The sequence below is a fragment of the Bos grunniens genome, chromosome 11 (genome assembly GCF_055505025.1).
Source record: "Bos grunniens cultivar Pamir isolate PY7600 chromosome 11, Bosgru_T2T1.0, whole genome shotgun sequence".
Lineage (NCBI taxonomy): Eukaryota > Metazoa > Chordata > Mammalia > Artiodactyla > Bovidae > Bos > Bos grunniens.
In genome coordinates, this window is record NC_141175.1 from 1486222 (window position 1) to 1503382 (window position 17161).

General features: G+C 65.8%; 2 protein-coding genes across 2 annotated transcripts; both read right to left on the bottom strand.

Moving 5' to 3' along the window:
• Nucleotides 1-2339: 2339 nt before the first annotated feature.
• On the bottom strand, nt 2340-4646 carry TOR4A (torsin family 4 member A). Its single transcript, XM_086324085.1, has 2 exons — nt 4421-4646; nt 2340-3726 (listed from the first exon to the last, which is right to left on the bottom strand). The coding sequence occupies exon 2, from the start codon at nt 3687-3689 to the stop codon at nt 2469-2471; it is 1221 nt and encodes a 406-aa protein (XP_086180211.1). The 5' UTR covers nt 3690-3726; nt 4421-4646; the 3' UTR covers nt 2340-2468.
• A 2565-nt stretch (nt 4647-7211) lies between these two features.
• NELFB (negative elongation factor complex member B) lies at nt 7212-17118 on the bottom strand. The gene is made up of 15 exons (XM_086323907.1): nt 17017-17118; nt 16801-16908; nt 14853-15344; nt 14415-14578; nt 14134-14233; nt 13570-13800; nt 12773-12958; nt 12008-12120; nt 11373-11475; nt 11132-11227; nt 10852-10994; nt 10672-10778; nt 8458-8599; nt 8219-8327; nt 7212-8072 (listed from the first exon to the last, which is right to left on the bottom strand). The coding sequence occupies exons 1-15, from the start codon at nt 17116-17118 to the stop codon at nt 7926-7928; spliced, it is 2343 nt and encodes a 780-aa protein (XP_086180033.1). The 3' UTR covers nt 7212-7925.
• Nucleotides 17119-17161: the final 43 nt, after the last annotated feature.

Consider the following 17161-nt stretch of genomic DNA (forward strand, 5'->3'; position numbering starts at 1 on the left):
CCCAAGGACTGCAAGGAGATCCAACCAGTCCATCCTAAAGGAGATCAGTCCTGGATGTTCATTGGAAGGACTGATGTTGAAGCTGAAACTCCAATACTTTGGCCACCCGATGCAAAGAGCTCACTCATTGGAAAAGACCCTGATGCTGGATAAGATTGAGGGCAGGAGGAGAAGGGGGCGACAGAGGATGAGATGGTTCGATGGCATCACCGACTCAATGGACATGGGTTTGGGTAATCTCCGGGAGTTGGTGATGGACAGGGACGCCTGGCGTGCTGCGGTTCATGGGGCTGCAAAGAGTCAGACACGACTGAGCAACTGAACTAAACTAAGAGATTCTGGCTTTGCCTCTGTAGGAAGACCCTTCCTCCCATGGACAGGAGTGAGCACCAGTGAACATGTGTGTGTGTGTTACTGATCCACTTTGCTGTACATCTTTCTCTCTGTCAAACGGTTAAGTGTCTGCCTGCAATGTGGGAGACCCAGGTTTGATCCCTGGGTCGGGAAGATCCCCTGGAGAAGGGAATGGCAACCCACTCCAGTGCTCTTGCCTGGGAAACCCCATGGATGGAGGAGCCTAGTAGGCTACAGTCCACGGGGCCGCAAAGAGTCGGACATGACTGAGCGACTTCCCTCTCGGTTTCCCTCTGTAGGGAGATCCTTCCTCCCATAGACAGGAGTGAGCACCAGCAAACGTATGATCAGGAATCCCTCCTGGACGCTAGGAGAGTTAGCCGACTCCAAGGCAGTCTCAGCTCAGCCACGGTCACTTAACACATTGGCCACAGTGGTTTTGGATAAACACATGCCTGTGATCACTACCTGCTGAGCAAGCAGGTGTCTGCAATAGCAAACTCCTCTTCCTGAAATGGTTAAAAGCCTCTGGGGAAGTAGAGACCCAATGACAGAAAATTAAAGAGCAAGCACGGCCGTCACCTGGAGTCCGGTCTTCCGGGTGTGTCCACTGGATGCCTGCAGGTCTGGCTTCCGGTTTAGAACCAGCTTGCAGACTGGGCGTCCCCGGGAGCCCCGGAGCTGGGAGGAGTACGGCCTTTCGGGGCACGACGTGCCCCCTCCCCATCCCTTCCTGCTGGGGCCCAGGGTCTGAGTGCTGGCTGGACAGGCTGACCACTTCCCTCTGCCGGGAGGGCCCCAATCCCCTCCTGGACAGATGGCTCACCGTCTGAAGCTGACCACCACGAAGGGCGGGTGAAGGAAAGGGCTCTGACCCTGGGGGACCCTCAGGGAGGGGGCCTGTCAGGGGCTCTAGAGACATCAGCCCCTGTGGGCCTTGAGGCCTCAGGAGGGCAGGGGCAAGGCTGAGTGCAGAGGTGGGGTCTGGAGCCCCGGCACAGCCCCCTCGCCGTTGGCAGCACCCCCGCCGGCCCCCCCGCCGCCCCCCTCTTGCGTCGATGCTGCTCCCCAGTTGTGCTCCAGGCCCCCTACCTCCCAGGTTGCTCCTTCCTCCCAGTGGGCTGCTCCAGGCTGACCCTGTGCCCATCAAGGAGCAGCGCTGAAACCACCGCACTGGCTCCCTTGGGAACCCAGCACAGGAGGTGCCCCAAAGTTCAGCGCTCACCGCCCCCCTCCCCTAGGAGCCACCAAGGCTCCTGCAGTCCTGCCCCTGCTCCGAGGCCGGAGCCTGGAGGGCCTGGGGCTGGGGAGGAGCCAGGCTGGCAGGAGCTGGGATGGCAGGCATGAGGCCCGGCCCCAGGCCTGGGATGCACTGGGGACCAGGGAGGGAGCCCTATTAGAGGCCTCCAGGGAGTTCCGCACCCTGGAGCCAGCGGGGTGCTGGGGTGCTCGGGTGGGCAGGACCCCCATGTGGGCCCACCACCTACTTGGGTCACCCTGAGGCCCCTTCTGGAGCATTCAGGGGGCTCCCCTGGATCAGCTCATTGGGTGGAGCGCCCACCCAGCCCTTTTCCTCTCGGGGACCCCGTGGGCCCAGGAGGCCATGAGAAGTCCAGGCCGGCCCAGGCGGTCCTGCCGGAAAAGTGGCGAGGAAGGTGGCGTGGGGTGGGGGGTTCGTGTGCGCGAGTGCGGGTGTGGCCACTGCGGGTGCTCTGGAGTCGTGCTCATATCCAGCTCTGCAGGGACCCCTGTGCGACCCTCGGGGGGCTGCTCGCTGTCTGTGGCCATCTGCCCACTAGACCACAGGGACAGATGGCCCACTCCTGGGGTGTGGGCTCCAGGGGACACACCGGCGTTGGGGATGCTGGCTGAGTTACGGACCAGCAGGTGGCAGATGGGGGCTGAGGGGCTTGGCACTGGCAGAAGAGGTCAGAACTGACCCGGCCCGGCCCCCCCACTCCAGGTCCCATCGTGAGCCGGCAGCAGGCGCTGCGGACAGATTTATTCGGGCCTCACAGGCCGCAGCATACCCACAGTTCCCCCCTCCAACGACCATGGCCACGCGGATGTCCCGTGGTGCCCGCGGCAAGCCACCGCGTCCAGGCGCGCCTGCGCTACAAGAGGTTGACCGCGGCCACCACCTGCTTACAGCCGTTGACGGCGAACTCGCGGCCGGCCACGCGGTAGTAGCTGAGCTGCGCGGCCAGCAGCTCGGCGCGGGCCTGCTCGGGGAAGAAGCCCTCCCCGGCCATCTCGTCCCGGAAGCAGTTGACCACGTCCCGCTTGTCCAGCAGCAGAAAGGGCACGATGGCCGCGGCCTCCCACAGCGGGTGCTGGCGGACCAGCAGTGCGTGCAGGCTGGCGCGCAGCTCCTCCTCGGCCGCGCGCAGCTCCTCCGCCCCGTCGGCGCGCCCCGCGCGGGACGCGTTCTGCAGCACGAAGCGCGTGACCTCAGCGCCGCCCGCGCCGCTGAGCAGCACGTAGACGGCGTTGTGGAAGCGCGGCGGCCGCTGCGGCTGCAGGAGGCCGTGCAGCTCGTCCAGCAGCGCCGGCGGCAGCAGCTCCGCGTCGTCCAGCACCAGAAGCGGGGTCTTCTCCTCCGCCTCGGCCCGCGCCAGCACATCGGCCACACGCCGCGCCAGCTCCTCGCGGCAGCCGGCGGCGGCGCGCGGCGCGGGGCAGTGGTGGCGCGTGTGGTACTGCAGCACAAGCGTGCCGTCCTCCAGCACTGCGCGGAAGTGGCGCGCCAGCAGGCGGCCCACGTGGCTCTTGCCCACGCCGCTAGGCCCGTGCAGCGCCAGGAGCAGCGGGCGGCTGTGCACGTGCGTGGCCAGGTAGTCCCGCAGCAGAGCCACGAGGCGGCCCACGGCCGCCGGCTGCCCGAACACAGCGCGCTGCAGCGTCTTCTCCAGCCCGTCGAGGTCATAGCGCAGCGCGTTGTCGTCCAGGTTCTCAATGGCGTTGAGCACCTGGAAGCCCACGATGGCCACAAGCAACAGCAGGCAGCGCTGGGCGCGGCTCTGGCGCTCGGCTCGCGGCCCGAACTTGCGCGAGGTCTCGGGGTAGAGCACCAGGCGGCTGCGCCGGCGCCGCTTCCGCGCGGATCTCGAGGCCCGCTCGGCCGGCCCGTCGAAGGTGAAGAACTGCGGCTGCTCCCGGGGGACGCGCAACGCCGCAGCCCCGGGGTCTGGCGCCACGGCCGGCGAGGGCGGCCGCCGCTTGCGCAGGAGGTGCACTTGGTGGCGCAAGCGGACGACGGCGCGCACGGGGGCGATCACGCTCGGGCTGGGGGCGACCGGGGCCGAGGGCTCGGGGCTGGACTGGCCGCGGTCCATGGCGCGGGGGCGGTGCTTGGCATGCAGGTCGCCCTCCCTGCAACCGGAAGGCGGGGATGGTCTGCAGACTTCCGCCTGGCAGACTGGGACCCTCCCTCGGGATCTCACCCCCGCTGCGAGGCCCCCCGGAGGGCGGCCCGCTGCCGGGAGACCGGGACCAGCCTCTTCCCAGGAAACGCCTCCCCACGGGGCCCCAATGCAAATCTCTCGGGTGCTTGCATAAACAGCCTCGGGCCTTGAGGAAGTGACTGCGCGGGGTGGGGGTGGGGGGCGCAGTTTATCGGCCGGCAGGCCTCCCGGGCTTCCTGGAGGAAGGGTTCGTGCCGGCCAGGCGCCAACTAGGGGTAAAGCAGGGTCAAGGCCGGCCCCGCCCCTGCTGCAGCTCGCCTGCCGGGCGCCTAGAGGGGCCAAGGCGAGCAGAGGTCCGAGCACCCCGGAGCTCGGAGGTGTCCCACACACGAACCCTGGGCTGGGGGGTACGGGGGGGGACTTCTCTCCAGATTGGGCTCGAGCCCCGTTCCCGAGCTGAGGCCAGGCCTCCCAGCCCCAAAGGAGGATCCTCCCAACATCCCTCCGGTGGACACACGAATCGGGGTGGGGGGCGCCGGGAAAAGAGACGGGTGGGGGTGGGGTGAAAAGATGGACAGAAAGACAAAACAAGGAGAAGGAGGGATAGTCCATGAGGAGATAGCTGGAGAAAGGTGGGGTGATGCCCTGGCCCACCCCAGTACCTGCAGCTGCGTCAGATCAGGCTCTCAACTGGCCCCCAGACCGGCACGCCTGCCCACGCCCGAGGCTGGGGCTGGCCACTCAGGAAGCCGACAGAGCGGGCTTCCCTGTGCAGGTCAGGGTGGTAAGGGGCCTCACTGGGTCAGCGACACCTGCGGGTACCCTGGGAGCGTCCGGACTGGAGAAAGCCCTGGGGAGGTTTCCGCTTCTTTGCAAAGGAAGTGAGTCAGGGGTGCGGCGCGGGCGGGACTTAGGCTGGACGGTGGCGCCAGAGGGGAGGCCTGGCGGGCTTGCCCAGGTCCCCAGCCGATGGGTCACCTACCCTCCTCAGCCCTGCAGACCTCCTAACTCTGCCCAGCCCAGGACACCCCCAGGACGCACCTCCCCTCCCCTGGGGCCACGGACCCCAAGCTCCCCAGGGATCTCTCGTCCTGCACCTGATGCCTCAGGGCCCGTGGTGAGGGGGATGGGTGTGTCCAGGCTGCCTGTTGGCAGGAGAGGAGGGGGTGGGAGGTCCTCTCCCCCTTCTGCTCCCTCAAGCCTAATCTGGGGGCCCTGCAAAATAGGGTTCATTTCTTTTTCCTCCCTCTTCTGCCAGGACCCGGTTCCGTTGCCCCCACCCATCTCTGCCTTTGTCCCCTGTACCCCAGTCTAAAGGCCCCCTAGAGACAGGGCAGCACACGGACAGAAGCCCTAGAACTGGGGAGAAAGCCCCACACTGGCTCCAGCCCTAGTGGGAGAGCAGATTCAACAAGAACTTGGGCCAAGAGTTGGCAGGTGGAGACTGGGTCCTTCCCCAGCCACCAGCTTCACGCGGCCCCACCCAAGCAGGCTGGCCAGCCTGGAGCGCCCTCTGCTCAGGAGCTTGTGTCTGCAGGCTGCCCGGGGCAGGTCTGCTAACCAGTAGAGCCTGCAAAACCACACTGGCTCTGAGCCCAGCTGTGTCCCATGGGCGCCGGCGGACCTGAGCCCCCCGATCCTGTCCTGCCCACGGCCCCTCATCCTCCCTGTCTTTCCTCCTCCACACGGGTCCCTCTGCCCAGCGCACCACCCCTCCCCTCTCCCTAGCTTCCCTCCACCTCCTTGCATGACCTGCATTCAGGGAAGTATTGGTCGTGGGCTGGGGGTTCCACCGTCCCCAGAAGACGGGGCCCCTGCCTGTCTACGTGTCTGCGCTCTCAGGCAGCCTCACTGAGAAGCCACAGCTGCTGCACACCCTCCCCCCAGCCTTGGACCTGCCCCTGTCACCTGCCTGCTGCCTCTGCGCTGAGCCAGGGACCCAGGCACCCCTTGGGCGTCCCCCATGTGGCCTCCACTCAGGGGGACAGGACAGAAAGGCGTTATCTGTTCAGGCCTCTGCTGGGCGTGGGGCCCTTCAGGATCTTCAGGCTTCCTGTAGTCTCTACACTTCTGCCTGAGGGGAGGGCAGAAGCCTTGAAGGGCAGATGCAGAAAAAGATTGGGGGGTAGGGAGGAGCGCTGCCAGGTCTGTCTTCAACCGGTCAGCAGCTGCCTCTACCAAATGCTGGCCTGCCAAAACTTCTGGGGTCCAGAGCCCCAGCACGGGGGTGAGGTGGGGTACGGGGTGTGGCAGGAGTCAAGTCAGGCCTTGGAGGGCCCAGGGCTAAGGCCTCTCCCCTGCCTCCAGGGGGGCGTCTCCCCTTCACCCCCACCCCACCCCACTGCACCCTCCCTGGGAAGTACTCCCACCCCTCCTCCAGCCCACGCCCCACCCAGCCCAGAATTCAGGTCCCTGTCTCTAACCTGGTCTCTGCAGACCCCTCCGCACCTTGCTGCCCACCCCGACCCCTCTGCCAGTCCAGTGGGGCGCTGAGGTTCCCAAACTGCTGGCCTGGAAGTGGGCAGAGCCCCCACCCCTCACGTGCTCCTCTCCTCCCCTAGTTCCCGCGAGGACGCTCCCTTCCTCAGACCAGACCTCCCAGCCCCCGGCCTCCCACTGCCCTGCCCAGTCCAGCCTCAGGACCCTCACAGTCCTGAGGGTCCCTGAACTCAGCTGCGCCCTCCCACCCGCCCACTTGGGCCTCCTCCTTCCTGCAGCCCTCCACCCACACCTGTCCTTACAGCTCGTGCCCTCTACCCACCAAGCCCCCACCCAGCAGGACGCCACCCACTCTCTTGTCCGGCCCCTGGCCCCTCTGTCTGGGCAGGAGCCTGGCCCCGCTGGCCTGTCTGTCCACACTGACCTTGAGCCTCAGGTGGGTCACTTGGGCCCTGCCTGGGTGCTCACCCCTCCCCAGGTCCAGTTCCTTCCCTTCCCTCCCGTCCTGATTTCCTGCCCAGGACCTGGCTCCCTGCTTCCTGGGCGAAAAGCAGCAGCTGGAAAGGATCCAGTGCCCGAAGCCCAGACTTGCCTCCTCCCTGAGAACCCTGTGCCTATGAGGGGTGCCTGGCACGGCCCCCCACCCACTCGGTGACACCCCAGCCTGTCCCTCCCACGCCCCTTCCCCATTCACTCATTAGACACCCGGGCTCCTCCTCACCGCCGATGCCCAGGCCCCCAGGCCTTGCCTCCCCGCCCCACAGAGAGCACCCGTCAACCCCACGGTGGCCTCCACAGCGCCTGGCCCTCGGCAACAGACCCCCCAGGGCCGACCGTCTCGAGTCCCGTGGCCCCCAGCGCCGCCAGGCCCAGGCCCCGCCATCCACAGCTCCTGTCCCCCAAGGGCCAGGCGTCACGGCCGTCCCCAGGGAGACAGAAACACGCCAGGAAAGCTGTCACTGGCCCGCACTGCCACCACGCCTGGGTGTGCACAGAAACCGCTCGGCTGCTGGATTTACCAAAACACCTTTTATTTACAAAAGTGAACTCGCACTGTGAGCAACAGCTGACCCTCGCCTGGCCACGTGCTCCAAGGGCAAACCGAGGCAGCGGGGCGGGGGCGGGGCGGGTTTTCCTCCCTAATGCGTGCTCCCCGGGGCTGTGGGCAGGGGCAGGAGCTCCTTGGAGAGAGCCAGGCTCCATCTGCAGACGCCCCTGCTGGCAAATTGCGTGATTCTGCCAATCGGTGCCAACCATCCTGGCCTGCCCTCTTCCCCGTGAGCCTCAGGCCCTGCCCCACCCCTGGAAAAATAGGCGACTTTTTCCCAGTCCCTGCTACTGCCCATCTGTCTGCCCAACAGCAGTGGAAGCCCCCGACTCGAGGAGGAACCAGGCAGCTTTCCACGGCGTGGGAGTGGGAGGGCCGGGTGGGGCGGGGAGGCCTGGAGCAGGGCTGGGGACCCGAGAGCAGCGGGGACGTGGGACCCCCCCCAGGAGGTGTACACCACCCAGGACCCAGTTCAGGGCAAGGCTGAGGTGCAGAGCAGGGGTGCCCTGCCCACAGGAGGCCCCAGGGTCTCGCTCAGCTGGCACCCCGTCCCAGGAACGGCCGATGCACCTCCAAGAGAGGGTCTGCTCGGGCAGGAATGCGGAGCCTCCTCTCCAGGCCGACTGGGGCCACACCCCCACCAGGGGCCCTGCCCGCCCTGAGCGGCCCCAAGCAGAGCCTCAGAGCACAGCCGGGGCGGGCACAGCCGGCAGAGGCAGCTCCAGGGCTGGCGTCTCTGGGGCCTGGGCTGGGCTAGGCTTCCGGTGGTCCAGCTGCTCGAGCTTCTCTCCAAGCTGGGAATACAGCTCCTTCACCGCCTCTCCACTCTGCGGGGGAGGCCCAGGGCGCGTGTGTGTGTCTGCACACACACACCCCCCCCACACACGGGCAGGCCAGCAAGGGGACACACACACGCGTGCACAGGTCAGGCCAGCACAGGCAGCGCAGCCTGAGTGCAGGCAGGTGGGCGCACCTGGCCCGTGGGCTCCAGCGCCTTCTGCAGCGCCTCCAGCTTGGACGGGGCCACCCGGTGGTGCAGGTGCAGCAGGAGCCGCAGGACGTGCCGCTGCACGCTCTCCTTCCTGGGGGAGAAGCAGGGGGCTGCAGGCTGCCCAGGCCCCGCCCCCGGCCCAGAGGCCCCGCCCCCGGCCCAGAGGCCCCGCCCCACCCCACCCCTCTTCCAGCGGCCAAGGACTGACCGAGAGGACTCACCTTGGGGAGGCGGTGAGGAGGAAGCCGTCGAAGAGGCTGCTGCAGAAGTCCTCCAGGGCGAACTCGTCGGCCAGCAGGGCCAGGCTGCCCGTGAGCAGGTGCAGGAAGATGTCCCCGAACGCCAGGTCGCCGAAGGTCTCCACTGCAAGCACAGCAGGCGTCCCCCAGCTGCCCCCACCTCCCCGGCCGGGCCTGAGCCTGAGCCGACTGGGGCAGGCAGGCAAGTGCTGGGGGAGCCCGGGCGGCCTGGGCCTAACTGGAGGCGGGTCCAGGGCGAGGTGGGGAGCGGACAGGATCCGATCGCAGGGTCCCGCCCAGCGGCCAGGGGATCGGGCTGCAGTGGACTCCAGCAGACACACGCGTGCCGAGGCGGCGGCCCCTCGAGCCCACCAGACTGCGGCGCTCCAGGGCAGAGAATGGAGCAAACGGGCCTTCTTTTAAAACCCAGGCTGTCAAACCCCAGGAGAGACAGCGATGGTAACTACCAGCAGGTCACCCCGTCACCGGGAGCTGCAACCTCGGAAACGTGGGCACCGCCGAGGCACAGAGCCCCGACTCGGCGGGAGGCACGGCCCCCACCACACCCGCCACAGCAGACGGAGGCCTCCACAGCCTCGCCGGCTCACACGCACCGAGGCAGGCGCACAGTGGGTGTGCCAAGGGATGTGGCCAGCAAAGCCCCAGCCAGGGACCCCCGACAAGCCGCACGAAGCCCTGCAGACCCCAAGACCTGAGGGGCAGCAGAAGTGAGCTGAAAGAAGGCCCCTGTCTGACTCCTGATCTGAACAGACCATCTGCACGAAAACATTACACGACAATGGGGGAAACCATCAGGGTCTGGACCCCGACTAACCGTGCCGCGGTCACGGCTTTAAAAGTCCACCTCCCATCAAGACACCTACTGGGCTGTTCCGACCTGGTCTGCTGGGGTCTGGGCTCTGTCCAGCCCGTCACTGACGGGACAGAAGCCACACAGAGCCCCCTGCAGGTGGCCAATGGGCCTTGGGCTTCACTAATCTGCACTTGAGTTCATAAAAAACTCCCACCAAAAAAACGTTGAAAAGCAAAAAGAATTTTTAAAAACCGACACCCATTTTTACTAGAACCTTGCAGTAACAGCAAAGCAGCAGCTTCCTCTCCAGAACGTGACCGGAGACCTGCCCAGTGGGCGGGGTCACACCTGCACCCAGCCCACCAGGCGGGCGATGCTGAGACTCCGCCTCCAGGATAGCCCACGTCCACACACATGCGGTTCAACAAGGAGGACAGAAAAGTTCCCAAATGAATAGGAAAAACGCCGTTAACCCAGGTCCCAAGAACTGTGCTTCTGGAAGGCCCCCAGCAGAGAACTCCCCCCTGGAGAACTCCCTGTGCTGATCCTGGAGCTGGCAAACTCGCCCCCATGGGGTACGGGCCCCGCGGGGAGAGTCGGTCCGGCGTGCCCCGGGCAGGCCCCTTAGGAGAGAGAGGGGGATGGCTAGAGGGCCAGGTCAGAGCCAAAGACACGAGAATGGGAGAAGCTGGGCGGATGAACGGCAAAGGGGCCAGGGCCAAGGACGGGGTTTCTGGGAGTTGGAGGGGACAAGAAGGGTCTTCTCCGGGGCCTCCAAGAGGAGCAAGCCCCACCCATACCTGCTTTAGCCCTGAGAGACCGACCCACTGTAGACATCTGGCTCCCGGAAACGTGAGAGTTAATTAAGTTCCCGTTCGCCAGTTGGGTGGTGGCTGTATAGAAACTAGCACCCACGACAGGCACCCTCCTCCATAAAGAAAAGCCTGGAAGCAACTCGTAGTATCAGACCCGCCAGTGCCACATGCACACTGAGGGGCAGTGTCATGCCCTCTCCAGAAGGCGCCACGCCCCGACAGGACCGAACCTGCAGAGGCCCTGCACCTGTGTGCGCTGGGCAGGCTGGGTGCCCCCGACTGGCGCCCGCACCCCGGCTCAGCCTGCAGCTGGCTCCTGAAGGGCCCCTGGATGCCCTCCCGTCTTCCTGGTTCGCAGGGTCCCTCCAGCGTGCAGAGCAAGGTTCCCCGGGGGAACTGGCCTCTGTGCCACCTCGGTGGGGAGCTCTCTCCCTGGTCTGACGGCTTGGGAAGCTCCAGGCCCCTCGCCCATTGGGAAAGATGGTGCTGGCTCTTGGGGACCGCAGGCTGTGGCGAGGGCAGAGGGCGTCTGGGAGGACAGTGGCGTCCCGCCGCGCGCACACTCACCGAGCCCCGGCAGCAGGCGCAGCAGTGCGTTCTTATTCCTCTGCTTGGTGATGTGCAGCACGTAGTACAGCCCCACCTCGCAGGCCATGCGCTGCTCCTGCAGGAACCTGCACCCCAGCGCCGTCAGCCCCCGAGCGGCCCGCGGGCCAGGGCCCTCCCCCGCCACGCCCGCAGCCGTACTTGGTGAAGCTCTCCGGCAGCGTGTTTGGGTACGTGACCGGGGCCTTCTCCTCGGCTGGGAGCTTCTGATCCACGTTGAAGGTGTGGTCGTCCACCACGAAGGACATGAGCATGGGCAGGAACCTGGTGACCAGCTCCACCTCCTGGGGCGCAGGCCCTAGAGCTGTCGCATGCTGCGCCCGCCCCCGGACCCCGGCCTCTGACCACCCACCAGCCGTAGGCCCGGCACCCCCAAGCCCCGCCACGGCCCCTCACGGTGGAGCCCGCCTGACCCTGTTACCATCTTGGGCTCCTTGAAGACCTGGCTGTCGATCATGTCCCACGCACCCTGGCCCAGCGCCAGCAGCCGGAGCAGCAGGAGGAGGTCCGGGCTGTCCTGCAGGGAAATGCAGGCCTCGGCGGCTCGCCCAGCGTCCCGCCCTGACCGCACGCACCCTCTGCCTGGAGGGGGCATGGGCTCACCCCAGGGTCACCCCTACACGCTCCCCAAGGGCAGTGTGCGGCTGGCCGGGGGCACTCACCCTGGGTAGCACCTCCTGGCCCACCAGCTCCTGCAGGTGCCTGACGGTGCTCAGAGACAGGGTGTTGATGGCGAAGGGGTCACACAGGATCATGGATAGGTCCCTGTGATGACACGCCCCAGCATCAGCCAGGGAGGCTCCCAGCCTGCAGAGCCACAGGCCTGGGAGCCAGCCCTTCCTGCAGACCAAGTCACTCCACTTTGGCCCACTTTTTAAAAGCTCACGGTTCACAACTTCCCCTTAACGTACTCAATAAACTGAAAAACCAGAGTTTTTTTAAAAAAGTTAAGGTCTCTTTTTGGTCGAGATTCTGATCCAGGCTCCATAAATTCAGTCAGGTTCTCTCAAGCCCGATCCCAGACTTGGGACAGGGGCCACCCAGACAGCACCTTGCTGGTAGCCAGACCGCCACCTCCGGACACAGCAGGCCTGTCTGCTCACAGGCAGGCCAGCTCAGGTGCCCGGCCCGGCCGAGGCGCCACAGCCTCACCCCAGCAGCCGGGCCTCTCAGTCACGGGCTCGGACACCAGGTGGTCCCCCTAAAACTCACGAGAAAAAACACCGCTCTCGATGGCGGCCACGGCGGGCTCGGGTGGACGCCCACGGACAGGCGCCCACCTCAAGCGGACCCTCACCCCAGAACTTGCTCCTGCCCCTTCTTCACTCCGTCAAGGAAGCCCTGCAGCTCGCGGGCCCTCTTGCTGTCCACAAACCGCTCTCGGATGCAAGCGTCCAGGCACCAGGTGAACTGTGGGGAGAAAGCAGGGTCAGGACTCGGCCAGAGACCGCGCCTCCAGGTCGCTCTCGCCACTGCCTGAGCGTTTGAGCCTGGCGTGAGCACAAGGACCCCCACCTCGTGTCGCCAAGGCCCTGCTTGGTGTGAGGAACAGGACGGCACAAAGCAAACAGGCCCAAGGACCCACGTCCCCACAGGCCAGGCAGCACGAGAAAGAGGCCAAGCGTGTCTGTTCTGAAACGGGCCTTCCCGGGGTCCCCACTGCACGGTGGGCAGTGCCAGGTCAGAGTGTATAATACCACAAAGCCCCTAGGGATGCCGTGGGGGTCACACCGCGTCCACGTCAGGACAGGGCAGTGCGGAAAGCCCTGTTCCAGAACACGGAGCTCACCACAAAGGCTCTGGAGCAGGGGGAGACAGACCCCGGGAAGAGCAGGGGGAGACAGACCCCGGGAAGAGCAGAGCAGTGGGGCTGGCCTGGCTGCTGTGGACAGACAGACCCTGCGGCTGGTAGCGGTGGGGGGTGGTGCAGCAGGGCAGTGGGCTTGGGGCTGGGGGCTCCGACACTGGGTCCCCCCGCTGGGGCAGGGGGCGGGTGAGCACACAAGCCCAGGGGCCGGGACCACAGCGGCCCAGGGGAGGAGGGAGGCCAAGGGGCGTCCACCTTGTGGCAGGGGTCCACGGAGCAGATGTCGCCGACGTCCAGGTCGTGCAGGGACATGAGCAGCTCGGCGCGCAGCGTGCAGTAGTGCACATTGCGCGTGCGCAGAAAGAGCGTGCGCAGGAACTGCAGGACCATGTCGTACAGCTTCACGTTGCGTCCCACCATCCGCGTCAGCCTCTGCACCACCTGCCGGGACGCCAGGCCTCACACCCCGCCCCTCACCCCCGCCCCGCGCGGCTGAGGCTTCTCTTTCACAGGACGCCGGCTCACACTGGGGGGCAACGACTCTGGTTTGGACGGTGAACCGTCAGGCCCCGAGGCTCCTCTGAGAGGGCGTCAGCCCGGGCCCCAGACTCCACATCGGGCCGGGCCTGCTGCGGCCGCCCTGCTCCCGCTTTCTCTATGTGACCGATGTGTGACATCTAACGTGTGGGGTCCACCCCTCAGGAGCCTGAGGAGCCCAGGAGGTGCCCTGATTTCTGGGGTCACTGAAGGGTCCAGGCACCCGTGGCAGTGAGTCAGTGCCCAAAAAACATTTGTTGCAGCAACAAACGAATCAGACACAGACACAGGGAGAACCCAGGGCTGAGAGCGGACAGAGAGCTGGCCAAAAAGGCCAGCCAAGCCACCCAGCGCGAAGAACGCAGAAAAGACAGAAAAATCCACACATAGGGAAGGTGCTGCGATGCCCCTTGCCAGCCCCACAGACGAGCCCAGGCCTTCAAGAGCAGACAGACGGGCATTCATGGGGAAGGGGCTGGCCAGGGAGGCCCGCACACAGCCCCGCCCCGCCTCACCTCACCCTGGCGCCTGGTCTTGGGGGAAGGGCTGAAGAAGTTGTGCAGGACTGAGAGCTCCGTGCTGAAGAGCGCGCTCTCCTTCTCCACGATGTACTGCTTCAGCAGCGGGGAGACCTCATCGCCAAAGAGCGCCTGGTTGTCCTGCCAAATCTGCCGCTTCACCTCCACTGCGCAGGCCCGGTACAGCTCCTTGTCAGCCATCACCAGCTTCAGCTTCTTCTCAGGAACCTACATAACCCACAGGCCACCGTCAGCAGCACCCTGCCCCGACGGTCTCCCTCAGACAACTGGCAGGCCTCAGCTTCCCCACAGCAGAGACCACATCCAGCCCAGCCCAACTGACGGGGACACCTGGGACCAGTCCCTCAGGCCGTGGCACGGGCAGGAACCACAGACAGCTTTTTCCCAGAAAGGGCTCCACACCCCGGAGCACATGACAAGCTTCAGTGTCTGCTTGGCTCAGGGAGAAGCCAGGGCAGGGAACCGTGCTCCGAAGCCGTCTTTACTGGAACAGGCAGCCCAGGAACCCTCCCCAGAGAGAGCCAGCCAGGCAGCTGTTACCTTGGGCAGGTGTTTCATGACACACATCACCACCGGCTGCAGAGATGGCATCTTCACCAGAGAAAAGCTCTTCTCCAGGAGGTCCTCCAGTTTCTTATACCTGGGAAAACTCACATTACTGAAAACGTGGCACAAGACCAAGGAGAAAGTAGCCACCTGCGGGTCCCCGGACTGGCGGTGTCACCGGCGGCCCCCTTTTCAGGATGGATGTGTAGCCACGGGGAGGTGAGTGCTGCTAACTGGGGGTTCCTGGCTGGGGATGGGCTTCCTGTCTCACTGACCTTTCCTCGGCCTTCCCCTCGGAAGCGATGGCTGACACACGCTCCAGCAGCTTGTCCCGAAGCTCATCAAAAACCGACTGGTGGAACTCCAGCCGCGGAGTCCCGTGCAGATCCAAGAAAGGCAAGGCCGACTGCAGGGAGGGCAGCAGCACGCCGTTCTCTGTCTAAGGAAGCAGAGGGCGGCGTTGCTTCCTCGGGGCGGCAAGAGAGACCTCAGCCGCTGCCGCTCGTGGGCAGGCGTCCTGGCTGACCCGAGCGGTCGAAGAGGCAGGCAGAAGGGTGTCCGCGCCGCGCCGGCTGTAGCAGCAGACGCTGGGAGCCGCCCGCCGGCCGTCGAAGCGGCCGGAGCTCGGCGTGTCCGGCCCCTCCGGGCCGCGGAGCAGACGGATACGCCCACTTCACACGCGCGCCCGCCCCCGGCCCCTCGCGCAGCCCCACCTGGAACTGCTCGATGGCCTTGAGCGGCTCCGTGCAGTTGGTCAGCGTCTCCTTTAGGTCCTCGCCGTTGGCCACACCCAGGTCCTGCAGCCCCGCAAATAGGGCCGAGGCCCCGGCCCCCACCCGGCCCGGCGCCCCATCCCCGCCGCGCTCCCCCGGCGCCGCCGCGCTCGCCACGGGCCCTGCAGCGGTCCTCTCGCCCGGGCCTCGGGGGCCGCCCGCGCTCCGCTCCCCGGCGCCCTCCAGCTCGGCCAGGTCCCGCCCGCAGCACCGCTCCGCTCGCTCCGCAGCCGCCCACTTCCGCTCCGCGCAGCCAGGTCCGCCCGCCAACGGGCTCCCCGGAAACGCCGCCGCCGTCGCGCAGGGGTTCCCGGGAGGAGCGCCGCGTCCCGCGCCCGGCAGAAACAGCGCGAAGGCGGTGCCCGGATGACGCACGGGTCGCCGGCGAAGCTCCGCCCACCGGGCCCGCCGCGCCCTCCTGCGCGGCCCCGCCTAGCCTCCCGGGGCCAGCTTCCTGTCGCCGACCAGAACGCGGTTGGCGAGCGGGCCCCTGGGAAGCAGGCACCGGAGCTGGGCTGGAACACCGGGGGCCGTTGCCACCAGCGGGTTGGCCTGCTTCAGGAGATTCAGAACTGATGCTTTAGCCGGGTGCGTTTTACTTAAGAAATTTTTGGCCGCGCGCCGTGGAGTTAAACCCGCACCCCCCTGCAGTAGAAGTGCCTTTTATTTTTTTTTTTAATATTTATTTGGTTGTGCCGTGTCTTTGCGGCTCCCAGGATCTGTGTTTTAATTATCATGAAAAATCCTTTTGCTGACCTTAGCGCCCACCAGCTGCAGGACCCTCTCATCCTGGAACTTGGCTTCTCCCTGTCCAAACTGATGAAGCCCGCGCCACAGAACTGTCGCAAAGACCAAACTAATGGGAAGTGCCTCAACGTAAAGTGCCTAGCAGAGACCTGGGCACGCAGTGACAGTGTGACAAAGACGGCTGTCCTCTCATTCCCTCGAGCATCTAACCCCCTGCCTAACCCAAAGGGCCAGGCCCTCAAGGCTAAGGTCCAGCCCCACTCCACAGCCCACCTTGCAACACAAGAAGCCCACACAGGGCGGGAGACACTGCCTGCTCTGCACCCTCTGCAGGCTCCCTTACTAAGCCTAAGCGTGCAAGTCCCTGGACTCGCACACAGCCCTCTGCAGCTTCTCGATCCCTCCAGCCCCCTCCTTCCGTCCCACCAGCCTTAGGCCCTCCCAAGCTTGGCCACACCAAGTGTAACATCTGCTCCATTTCCATGTGCCTTTGCTTCCAAGGTTTGCTCTGCCAGAAATTCCCTCCCTGCTGCCCAGCAAACTCGGGCTCATCCTTGAGAGCCTTCTCCCAGAAGCGCGCCCTCCTCAGCCCAGCTGGGGCACTGCTCCATCCTTCTGCTGGTCCCACTCCTAGCTTGGAGTCCTAGGAGTTGCTGGCGGTGCCCCTGTGAGCAGGGCTCCTAGTGCCCTGACCTTGGGCCAGACTCTAAAGGCCAGAGCTCCACAGCTCTGTCTCTGTTGCCCTCTGGCCCGCTGGGCAGCCCAGGGCCCAGTGCCAAAGCCTGCAGTCCCACTGTTCTGATTCCCAGGGCGCCGAGGCTTGACCCACAGCTCCTCGACCCTGGAGGAGGTCCCGGGTGCATGGCACTCATACTCCCTTGTTCTTGGCTTCCCTGTGGAAATGCGGTGATGCCAGCACCGTGGGAGTAGCTATCGTGGTACCTGTGGAAAGGGTTGAGCTTGGACAGAAGAGGCAGAGGAGGGGGTCTAGCCAAGGGCTTGGGGGACACGGGGAGGGCCTCTGGAGGAACTGGTGCGGTGACAGGAGCCACCGCAAGCTGCAGGAGGCCCCTGCAGGGAGGCAGTCTTGGGGCCGACCCCTGGGCAGGAGGGCGGGGCGATGGCGATGCGGAGCCTGTACCAGACCGCTGCTGTGGGTGGGGCAGGGCCTCACGGTGAAGCCCAGGGCATCTGTTGGCTGCAGCCTGGCCTGCACGACCCTAGCTGAGCTCACAGGGTCTTTGGGCAGCTGCAAGGAGAAGTGGAGCCAGGCCCTAACGAGCAGGTCCTCTGGGCCTTACCTGGCCGGGGAGCAGGCTGACCCCACCTCAGGATGGCAGCTGACTCCCACCCCCACCCCAACAGTTGGCTCCTCAGCTCGGCAAGCGGCCCAACCCTTAGGGAGCCCAGCAGCTGGACCCCTCCACTGGCTGGCACAGCTAGGTGGGGGCATCCGCATGGCCCACAGGGCCCCGTCCCACCCTGCCCCAGGCCAGGCAGGC

Excerpts from the sequence above, each read along its gene's own strand:
- TOR4A (XM_086324085.1), bottom strand. The coding sequence starts at position 3,689 with ATGGACCGCGGCCAGTCCAGCCCCGAGCCCTCGGCCCCGGTCGCCCCC.
- NELFB (XM_086323907.1), bottom strand. The coding sequence starts at position 17,118 with ATGCGGATGCCCCCACCTAGCTGTGCCAGCCAGTGGAGGGGTCCAGCT. Across the intron at positions 10,995-11,131 it reads TCTTCAAGGAGCCCAAGATG|GAGGTGGAGCTGGTCACCAG; the intron begins GTAACAGGGTCA and ends CCTGCGCCCCAG. Across the intron at positions 8,328-8,457 it reads CTCCTCACCGCCTCCCCAAG|GAAGGAGAGCGTGCAGCGGC; the intron begins GTGAGTCCTCTC and ends CTTCTCCCCCAG.